Consider the following 12,007-nt stretch of genomic DNA (forward strand, 5'->3'; position numbering starts at 1 on the left):
AATTTTCACATTTCTTCCTATTTCCTTTTCTGAACAATGATACAGTGCTTCCTTGTTGCCAATCTTCAGGTATCCTTTCCTCCTTCCATATATTTCCCCTCGTTCTTAATCCTGCATCAGGAAACGGCACTAACGACAGTACCATGATGAAAGAGAAGTACAGAACGAGCTGTTGTTGAGATAGGATCTGCTTATCCTGGGTCCACTTCTACATTCACTGTACTTTGAATGTCCCCGTCACACTCCAAGCGAATAAATACATCTGACACTATTTTTCCTATTTATCAATGAACTCTTGACCTTTAATTTCTTTTTGCCATAATTTTTCACTTTTTTCCCTTTGTGTTCTACACCTGTGGCTGCATTGTAGAGCCCCAGGCTTGATTCTTGTTACATCTAAAGATTTAATTCTAAATGTTATTTTCACCAGTGTAGGGTGTCCGACTCATTGGCTGAATGGTCAGCGTACTGGCCTTCGGTTCAGAGGGTCCCGGGTTCGATTCCCGGTCGGGTCGGGGATTTTAACCTTAATTGGTTATTTCCAGTGGACCGGGGGCTGGGTGTTTGTGCTGTCCGCAGCATCCCTGCAACTCACACACAACACTATCCTCCACCACAATAACACGCTGTTACCTATACATAGCAGATGCCGCCCACCCTCATCGGAGGGTCTGCCTTACAAGGGCTGCACTCGGCTAGTAATAGCCACACGTAATTATTATTATTATTATACCAGTGTAGGGTAGTGGTATACAATTCGTAATCACTAGGTTGTGAGCGGACCTCTTCCACTGCCGGGGCATCTCATTTTGTGCTCCAATCTTTCTTCATTTTCTGTAGGTAAGTTCTCATTCTTTCTCCCACTTTTTTCTGTGTAGAATCTTTTGTTTTTTATACTCTCCAAGTTCGTTTTCAGTTGTCCGGAGTTCCTCCTGGTGTAATCTTGATGTATCTGTTGCAGGAGGTTCCATCAGCAGTCAGTCGTCACAGAACGACAATCCAAAGGTGGTGCTGGTCTTCTTCCTCGGAGGTTGTACCTTCGCAGAGGTCTCGGCTCTCCGCTTCCTGTCGCAGCAGGAGGACTGTAAGTGCTTTGCTATTTACATAAACAAATAGAGGAGGCACAGATATCTGGGAGAGGGTATAGACAACAGCTTGTCGGAAAGAGAGCTGCTGTTATCGAGAATCAACAAGTTGAACTTGGCCTGTGAGCACTTACAACGAGAAGAATAGCTCGATGGTCCATCCGCAGGCTTTATGTGCAGCTGAAAGTTTGAACATAATAAAACCAGGATTGAGCAAGAAGTTGGAACTTGTGGAGAGAAAGATTCTGAGGAAGATCCTGGGACCCCAAAGAACAGAGAATGGACGATACAGTAAGAAAGGAAATCAAGAAATATATCTCAAGATAGTAAATATCTCAGATACCATCCGGAAGAGAAGAGCCATTTTCTTCGGACATATCTACAGAATGAACCCAGGAATACTGACCAATCAGAAAAACTATGGTGCACTGGTACCAGGAGTTGAAGGAGGACCTGGAAGAAATGGGAAGAAATCAGCAGCAGGGATGCTTACAAGCCCAGGATCAAGACCACCAAGACTTTTCGAGAAAAAGCTAGATCCCGTAGCCAAGTGTCGTGGGCAGAAGAAAGGAGAACTGGACGAGGACCAAAGCACAGAAACGGATGAAACTGAACTCTAATTGATGTGATACATAGTCAGTCAAAAGGAAAGAAGAAAATACAGTAGTAATGGACGAGGGCAGCGTACAGAAGAAGACAAATGAACATGATGATATTGTGATCTGGGGTACAGACGACAGAGTTGAAGAACAGGTAGATACAGTAAACAGAAAAACTGAGGAAGGGCAACACAGGGAAAGGGAAAGGTCAAATCAAACTTGAAGACTTTCAAGAACTTGGGCAGTGAACCACGACTGCATGCTGAGGATTCAAGCTCGAGGGTGTAGGAAACTTGTTGTACGGCATGAAATGAAGTTCTTGGGCACGTTTGATTGGCTGCTGATATGCGAGCTATGAAGGCCAACAGTAGCGAGACAATCTCTGTGGCCTGCACGTATCTGATATTCCACTGGATATAAATTAGTTTGTATCTCAGTGGAGTGTGGATTTGGCCGCGAGCTGACAAATTGCGTTCACTTGGCGTTGAGGAACGTGGTTCTAAAAGCAAGTGATGTGTTTTGCAGCTTGTGAGAGTTTGCCTCTTCCTCTCCACAGCATCTCTTATGGCTAAGAAATGTCGTGCATTCTGGAGGCACAGTTGCTTCTTCCCTAGAGAGTTCAAGCACTATCAGCTTCGGACATAGTTCGTGAAATTCCTGCCCTGTTTCTTTCACTGTGTACAGTTGGGCAAACAGTAGTTTCTAAAATTGTCTCCTTATTCTTAAACTGTCAGAACAGATTACAGCACCTACTCAATAAGTCGGTTGTGAAGCTTTAGTGTCAAAGAGGTACTGCCATTGGTTTCCAGTGAGGTGAGAGTGTTCTTGACATTATGTCCTTTATTAGACACCTGTACTGGACAGTGTTTATATGCAATATTGTGCACATTATTTATGACAAGTGCAGCGAATTTCACCTGTGATCATCATAATCGTTCATCATCGGTTTGCCCTTCCAGCGAGCCGGGTAGGGTGTTTGAAAACGAGCATTTTCCAAAGTTGTTTATTCAAAAAGATTTTGTTGTCCATGACAGATTCCCAGTTCCATCCTCTTCTCTCCACGTCTTCCCTCAGTTGGTCCATCCATCTTCTTCTTGGTCTTCCAGCTGGTCTTCTACCTGTTATTCTCTTTTCCAAATAAGCACATGGTAACCTTGTGCTATTCATTCATTTAACATGCGCAAACCATTTAAGTCTAGATGACATACCGTATTTCACGGCATAATCGTTGCATCCTTTATTTTCAATACAAAAATCGGACTTTAAACCTTTAATTACATAATCGCCGCAAGTCCAAATTTTGTTCACTAATCTGGTTAAAAGGTAAATGGAACTGCAATGTAAGTTGCACATGAATGCGCAATTTAAATACGTGTATGGTTTATGGGCAATTTGGCAACACAGTCACGTTTGCGACATGTTGCACAATGTATAAATAAATAATACCGGTATATGTACGACGCATGGCTTACCGGTAGACTATCGGCAGTTTGACAACGTGGTCGCGAGACAGTGTACTAGTTATTCACCACCTACATATTATGAGTTCCCATTTGAAATACGTAAGGCTGTAAGTTATCGCTTATCGGCAACGTCGCCAGGAAATACCGGCTAGGTAGGTTGAATGGACCTCGAACCAGCCCTCAGATACAGGTAAAATTCCCTGACCCGGCCGTGAATTGAACCCGAGGCCTCCGTGTAAGAGGCAAGCACACCATGGGGCCGGCTCCTGTGTTATTGCGCACGAAGTGAAATCCAAGACGATAACGCAGATTTCCACGGAATTATTCAGCCGAATTATTTACGATGTCTCAGTTGTCATCGCTAGACTCTTATCTTACTACTACGTCATAAGTGTGCGGGCATGGGATGAAAACTTTTATCCAAGCAGTCAAGGTAATTATTATCCAATGCTATTAAAGTTTTATTTTATAAACTCGTCAGTAATGTAATGTAAAATCATCAATAACTGGGAAGAAATATTAACCTAATTACCGTATGTTTAAAAGAAATTGAAAAAAATGAATGTTTGTTACTGACGTCTCGGAATACAGTCAACTATACAGTAAATCTACACCGCGCTAGCTAGAGCTCCGGTTTGCGAGCTTTGCGCAAGCGCAGTAGTGTGTCGCAACCAACGAGCTAAACTGATCACGGAGTGTATTAATGAAAACCAGCGGTAGTGAGAAGTTGCGATGCACGGCAATGCTAGCCATTACAGCTGACAGGAGAAAGTTGCCGCCTTCCATCATTTTCAAGAGGAAAACGATGCCTAAGAATATACAGTTTCCCCGTGGAATTCATGTACGAGTGCAACCAAAGGGTTGGATGGACGTAGAACTCATGCTGGATTGGGTTAAAACTGTGTGGAATAGAAGACCTGGTGCACTACTAAAACAACCAGCTCTGCTTGTTTTAGATAGTTTCCGAGGTCACCTCGTGAACGAAGTGAAGCAAATTCTCACTACAAATAAGACACGACAGATAGTCATTCCCGGTGGCCTAACATCTGCTTTGCAGCCACTAGACGTATGTGTTAATAAACCCTTTAAAGACCACTTACGTCGATTTTACAACGAGTGGATGATGAGCGGCGATCAGCAATTGACGCCCGCCGGAAATATCAGGCGTCCACCCTTGGACTTGTTATGCTCGTGGGTGAAGAAGAGTTGGGATCTTATACCACCTGAACTAGTCTCCAAGAGCTTCAAAAGTACTGGGATTTCGAATGCACTAGACGGTTCCGAAGATGACGCAGTGTGGCAGGGAGACGAAGAATCTGATACTGGTATTAACAGAGGCGAGGACGGCGCATCAGATAGCGAAACCTGCGATAGCGACACCGAAGATTTGGAATAAATTGCGTACCAGTAAGTCCGCATTTCACAACAAAGCGATAATTTTTTGCAAGTGTAATATTTTAACTTTAATACTCAAATTAATGACAAATTAACTTAATACGTTCATTTTTATTTTCAGGTTGGAAAAACGTTCGCCGAATTGTTGCGAAAAATTATGAATTTTGTTTTAGACTATTTTAATTATTTTGATGTATAAACGCGAGTATTACGTACATCTTAAATTTGTATCAAATACAATTTAGTTATAAATACATTTTTTGAGTAATACAAATACTGGTATTAAATATTCATCGTATAATGGTCGCACCCTACAATTTTTTTCGAAAATTTTGGTATAAAAAGTGCGACGATTATGCCGTGAAATACTGTAAGTCTTTCCTCCATCGATTCATTTAGACCTAGGTTAGAATCGGATCTCATCATTTTTCACATGATCAAGTCGGGACTTTTGGAGGGCAGTTCTAAGAAATTTCATTTCACAGGCTTGAATCCTACTACAATCCTTTGATGTTAGTGTGCAGCTTGGAGAGAATATGTAAGGATGGGAATGAAATATGACTTGTACAGGATCATTTTTGTTCTTTGTGGGACCTTCTCATCCCATAGTAGGTGTCTAAAGATACTGTAAAAGTTAGAGCCTTTGGTTACCCTGTTTGTTATTTCCATCTCAGCTCTGTTATTACTAACCATTACGCTTCCTAAATAACTGAATTGGTGTACTACTTCAACTTGGTGGTCCTGTATTTTTATGTTGCATTCTGTATTATGTCTGCTGATTTTCATTGCTACTGTTTTTGATGGGTTCAATTTCATTCCATAATCATCAAACTTCTTACACCATGCATTCAGATTATTTTGCACTCCCTCCTCTGTTTTATCCCATATTGCCACATCTGCAAACACCAGAGCCTGAAGATCTATATTACCTTTTCCTTTTAGTTCCTTTAAAATGGTATCCATAACTGCTATGAATAGAAGAGGTGATAAGGCATTTCCCTGTTGTACTCCTTTGGTTGTATTGAACCATTCAGAGTGACCATCTCCAATTCTGACACAGCTTTTGCAATTAGTGTTTAGCATTTGGATCTTCCTAATAAGGTACTCCAGTACACCAAGTTTTCTAAGACTTTTCCAAAATAGTTGATCTAGGAACATTATCATATGCCTTTTCAAGGTCCATAAATGCAATAATTAGGTCTTTTCCTCTTTCCCAATGTTTCTCTGCCAACATCCTCAAAGCAAATATCAGATCTGTTGTGCTTCTTCCCCTCCTAAAGCCATGTTGTTCCTCTTCTAGGATAGACTCTAGTATATCCCTTACACTGGCTTCTGGACCGATGACCTTCGATGTTAGGCCCCTTAAAACAACAAGCAAGCATCACACTGGCTCAATGATCTCCATCATTTTAAGGACATGTGATAGGGTAATGCCTCTGTAATTTTCACTTTTCCTACTACTTCCTTTCTTAAAGGTAGGAACTATCACCCCTTTTGTCCAATCTTCAGCTATTTCATTATCCTTCCATATTGTTCTGAGAACTCTATACAGCCACTGTATTCCTGGCGGACCAGCAGCTTTAATCATGTCAGCTGTAACTTTACCAACTCCTGCTGACTTACCACTTCTCATCCTAAGGAGAGCTTGCTCTACTTCTGTCCATGTAATTGGGATATCTTCCTCTATTGTTTTCTGTCCTACATCCTCAACAGAGATCTCTTTAGGGCCATTTAGGAGCTTGTCAAAATATTGCCCCATTGTATCCGTGATATCTTTCATATTGTGAACTATAATCCCATCTGCTGTCTCCAGAGCTGTAATTGCTTCTTTATCTGATCTTTTACGTTTTACTATTCCATATATCATTTTCATACTCCCTTTACTGTGTTCTTCCAGTTTAGTTGTAAATTCTTTCCAACTTTTCTCTTTTTCTTCTTGTGCTTCACCTGTGATGTTAGAGGAAATACACTGAAGTCGACTGATACATCGGTCTGCCCGTCGGTGGTGCATGGGGACTCGTAGGCAGACTGAATTCAGTGCACTGTAGATAATAGTCTGGAGTTGTGGCCACGTGTGCTCATCAGCCGGGTGGGGATTATTACATAAAAATGAAAATGATCACATTTCAGTTTATTAGCAGTGATATCAGAGAAACTTAAGTGCATATTTGAACTATTTTAGTGTTATTATGACGAACAAGACATAGAAGTCCTACTGTTCGTTCACATCACTCTGTACCGGGCGAGTTGGCCGTGCGCGTAGAGGCGCGTGGCTGTGAGCTTGCATCCGGGAGATAGTAGGTTCGAATCCCACTATCGGCAGTCCTGAAGATGGTTTTCCGTGGTTTCCCATTTTCACGCCAGGCAAATGCTGGGGCTGTACCTTAATTAAGGCCACAGCCGCTTCCTTCCAACTCCCAGGTCTTTCCTATCCCATCGTCGCCATAAGACCTATCTGTGTCGGAGCGACGTAAAGCCCCTAGCAAAAAAAAATAACATCACTCTGTTGCTGTGGTCGATGTCATGTGCTGGCGTCCGATTATTCGCCACGTAAGGCTGTACGCTCAAAAGCAAACATCGCTGCCCTGTTTTCTTCTTCCCATAGCATTAGGGGCCAGGCCCCTTTAAACAAGCACCATCATCATCAACTGAACTTTGTAAGCATCCCCTATCCAAACAGGTGATCAGTCAAGATATAATTAAGTTGGTTTTCAAGCTCAATAACGAATACACTCTCCCTCACCCTCATATACTATGCATTACTATAACCATGTTCTTCCCTTCTTGAAATTAGCTCTTACCTGCTGTACATACACAGAGGTTGAGTCGTAACAAGACAAGGTTAGCTTAAGTTAGGCTGATAACGACATTTCCTTCCATTTGAACTGAACTGAATATTGCTTTCCTTTCTGGAGGAGTTCTTGTAGATTTTTCTTGTTTCTTAGACATCCTAATTGCATTTTATCCATACGAAATGGATGAAATAAGACCGTATCATAGAACTGCTGTGTTCATCATTCAACACCAACATTACTCGAACGTGCCACTACTTACGTGGTATTACCCAAACAGATTTATAATCCTATGGAAAAAAGAAATATGCTTTACATATTCCCGCAAATGTACCACTAGTGATTTTCACAATACAGCAGTGGGAATACGTCATTCTCGCATGTCACCAGCAATGTACGACGGCAAGTTGGCTCCCTAAACCGTGTGGTTAGCGACTCTGAACCGAACCCAACTAAAAAGCACAACCTTCAGCATTAAGTTTACATGGCAGGGAGTGATAGTCCTGGAAAACATTTAAACTCCGATGCAGTTGTTATGATCATGCTGATAATATTGAAGATTTACCATTTAAATAAATTTTGATTTGGAACATCAAATGACTCAGACATGTAGTAACAATATCTAGGTTATGTTAGCCAAGCGGTGCACCCAATAAAAAGGTCCTAGGGTGTGTAGAAGACACTGTAGTTGTGTGCAGTGTATTTGTTTATCTTCTTTTTACTTGCAATAAATAATTATTGAAAGCTACCGTTAACAGACTGAGGACACAGTTTACATTTGACAAGATGAGCTCGTAGTGTTACATTATTTACAAGTTGCCTCTTGTCTTGTATAAAAGAGATTCCACATTTACCTTTGAGGATGCAACTCTTTAGTCGTGATAGTACGAAATAAACACTAATCCGACACTTTGAAACACGAAGGAAAGGGATACCGTCCGGGCCATGCAGGGCCGGATTAACGGTAGGGCTAAAGGGGCTGCAGCCCCGGACCCCGCGTGCCAAGGGGCCCCGGCCCTTGGCCGAACCTTAAGTTGTATAAAAAGGCCTGCTGCTCCACCTCCGTGCATGTATATGAATATTTACGCTCGCAAAATATCGAACACGCACTCTTCCTTCCTTCTTATCAGCTGTCCGCGTTTGTATTTCATCACTGCTAGAATAAGTTAAATCAGTTCTCCGTCCGGAGACACGAATCCTCGCTACTTACGCACTGTAATTATTGTAAAGGTTATTGTTGACGAAAATTTTTAATCTGGCAGCTTGCGAAAACGGGGAGAGAGGCGGCAAGAGGTCTAGGAAGTGAACGGGAAGGGACAGGGGAAGCACGGTGGAATGCGCATGCTATATCTTTGCATCAGGAAGAAAACTTCCAGTTCACCTCTGATTATTGAACCATTCATAAGTTACAACTGTAATGTTCTTGTAAAATGGATAGAAAATATCCTAGTGGTGCCAAAAAACGTAAATTAAAAGAACAACATTTGAAAGAAATTGAAAAAAATTGCCGAAAATATCAATATTTTTTTACACGAAGTCTACAAGCGCATCGACGAGTGAAGACACTGTTACTGGTGAACTGGAATCTTCTACAGGTAAGCGAATAGCGTAATATCTAAAGGCAGGTCTCCACTGATTAACATTTAACAACAACATGTTAAATGTTAAAAGTGTTAAATGTTAACTGGCGACACCATCAGCATGTTCAATGTTAAATGTTGACTACTGTTTCATTTAACATTGTGTCCACACTTAATAAACATGTTAAACTTGACTTTCTTTGCTTATATATAGGCTCGAAGTAGTTCATCATATCGATTTGCGGTAATGCATTTAGGTGGTGTCTAGTATTTTCAAATAAGGACAATGAACTCAGATGAAGAGGATTTGGCCCTTTGTTATTGCCACTGTTGCTTCTTGTTATGACTTAGAAATGTAGTTTTACTAGACACATTTCCTCCCCTCACTCTGCTCATTGCTTCAAAAGCATAAACTTCGTCCGCTCCCGCACCCGACTTCTGATTTTTTTTTTTCAATACTCGACTGTACTGGGAGCGGAAGGACGCTAGGTTTTTTGCATTGCACTCGCGGGAACAATGAAGGATAATTTAGAGTTCCTGGAAACTGTCGGCCTTCTTCGCTTTACATCTGTATTTCTTTGATGAGACATCTCACAAACAAGGCCTTTCTATTATATCATTAATTAAGTCCAAAGTAATCTTGCTCCACTCCATTTCTGACTATAAATATTAGTATAGTGCAGAGAGAACGACACACGTGCGCGTACCGGTACCGGTACTGTATTTGTAGCTTATAACAAAGAGAATGAGTGTTGCAGAATGTTGTAACTATAATCCTACTTCACGAGAAGCACGTCGTTTGACTATCTGTTAACATGGAAACGGCAAGGAAGTTGCCGAAGCTGGCCAACATCTCACGAACAACGAATTGACTTGACATGTTTTCCACTTGGAGCGGAAAACACGCCAACATGTTAAAAGTGTTAACCTCAATATTCTGAGTTAACATGTAAAGTCAATTGGAAGACACAATCACAATATACATGTCAATTGTAACATGTTAAATTTAACATGTTGGTGTTAAATGTTAATCAGTGGAGACCGGCCTTATGTCTGCTGTTTTAGGAGAGATTAGGTCTTTACGGAATTGGAAAGCATGAGCAATAGGAAGATGGTTTTAGGAAAAATGAAAGGGAATCCTAATGCGTATTTTAAACTTTTAAACTTCAGTCACATTGTATGGAATACATGTATCGTAAATAATAAATTGCTGATCTCGTTGGTGTAGTGGCAGCAATAATGACTGCCACCCCCGAAGACCCAGGTACCTTCCCCAGCTCTGCCTGAGGGGGTGGTGGGGGCTTGGTATGGGGTCTCATTAACTTGTTCAGGGCACTCCGAATTAAACCCAGACCCGACACGGTGTGGTCGCATGTTTACTTACTTAGTAATAAATTATGTAATAAATACACGAATTAAAAGCCCCAATGGTCTACAGCCGCAGAGGACCTTGCCTTACCAAGTGACCGCTGCCCAACCTCTAGGACCTGCAGATTCCGAGGTGTTGTGTGGTCAGCACAACGCATCATCTCGGTCGTATTTTTCGTTTTCTTGCCCAGGGCTGCCATCTCACCGTCAGATGACTCCTCGATTGTAATCACGCAGGCTGAGTGGGCCACTAACCACTCAGGTACAGCTGAAAATCGCTGACCCGGCCGGGAATGGAAACTGGGGCTTCCGGGTGAGAGGCAAACACGTTACCCCTACACCACGGAGCTGACTAAATACACGAACACACAAGTGACATTTTTACTTGTGTTCTTATGTTGCAGATTTAGATTTAGTACTCAAGAATGAGGCTGGTTGCAGCTCTGCCACTGCTAATGACAGTCCTGCTTCAAATCTTCCTTCTGATGATCCTGGTTATTGGCCTGAGTGCACGATGGACGAGTTTAGAGAGCAATGTATTCAGCTTGGGCCTCAATACTTTCAAAACCGCACAGTTACGGGAAAGTACCTTGAATCCAAACAAGTGTAAAAATCACAAAATCGTTATCTGTCAGATAATTTGTTTATGCGCAAACTCAGAAATGGAGACGCTATTGAAAGGATTTGGCTTGTATATTCGCCATCCACTGGAAAAGTGTTTTGTTACCATTGCAAATTGCTTTCAAATGACAAGATGAACTCTGCATTTTCTTCACATGGTTTTTGTAATTGGAAAAAGGCAGACCAAGTTGTCAGTAGCCATGAAAACAGTAGAGAACATAGGAATGCAATTAATTCTTGGCTGTATAGGAAGAAAATTTCCCCACGAATTGATAGTCAGTTAGTTTAAACAGATAACTTTAGTGCCCCAGTACCGGGGCGAGGTGTTGAAACGAATTGTGGCAGTCATAAAATTTTTGTGTGTGCGAGGACTAACATTTCGTGGAGAAAATGAGATTTTTGAAGTGTATAATAATGGGAATTACTTAGGAATCCTTGAGCTAATTTCCCAGTTTGAACCTTTTCTGAAGGAGCACATTTCAAAACACGATAATGAAGGAAAAGGGAAGCCTTCGTATTTATCAAAAACAATTGCCGAAGAACTGATTCACTTAATGGGGGAAAAGGTATTAAATACAATCCTAAGTGAAATAAAAGAATCAAATTACCATTCACTAATAGTAGATTCTTCCCCGGATTGCGCTCATGTAGACCAATTGTCAAATGTATGTAGACATCTGCATTCTGGGGAAGTCAAAGAAAGGTCCCTTTGTTTTAAGGCTATAGAAAGCCACACAGGAAACTCATTGTTTAATGAAGTAAAATCATTTGGGATAGCAAAAGCATACCTTGGAGTCAATGTAGAGGTCTTTCTTGTGATAACGCGGCGAATGTATCTGGCCACTACCCTGGGATTCAGGTACAAATAAAGAAGAAAAATAAATTTGCCCCGTTCGTGCCTTGTGCAGGACACTCATTAAATTTAGTCGGAGTAAGTGCTGTTGAATTCTGTCGTGAAGCTTTGAAGTTTTTCGCCTACCTGCAACGAATGTGTGTTTATTTCTCAAGCTGTCCTCTTAAATGGGCTATGTTGTCGAGAAACTTGGAACCGCGCGTATATTACAAACTTCTTCACCTGAAGAGTTTGGGTCAAACCAGAGGTGG

General features: G+C 41.4%; 1 protein-coding gene across 1 annotated transcript in view; it reads left to right on the forward strand.

Moving 5' to 3' along the window:
• car (vacuolar protein sorting-associated protein 33A) overlaps positions 1 to 12,007 on the forward strand; it is a 62,250-nt gene that overhangs the window by 39,635 nt on the left and 10,608 nt on the right. The window contains exon 10 of the mRNA XM_067158675.2: positions 962 to 1,084. Coding sequence (XP_067014776.2) covers positions 962 to 1,084 — 123 coding nt within the window. The remainder of the gene's footprint in view (positions 1 to 961; positions 1,085 to 12,007) is intronic.

This window comes from Anabrus simplex, chromosome X, assembly GCF_040414725.1.
Source record: "Anabrus simplex isolate iqAnaSimp1 chromosome X, ASM4041472v1, whole genome shotgun sequence".
NCBI classification, from domain to species: domain Eukaryota; kingdom Metazoa; phylum Arthropoda; class Insecta; order Orthoptera; family Tettigoniidae; genus Anabrus; species Anabrus simplex.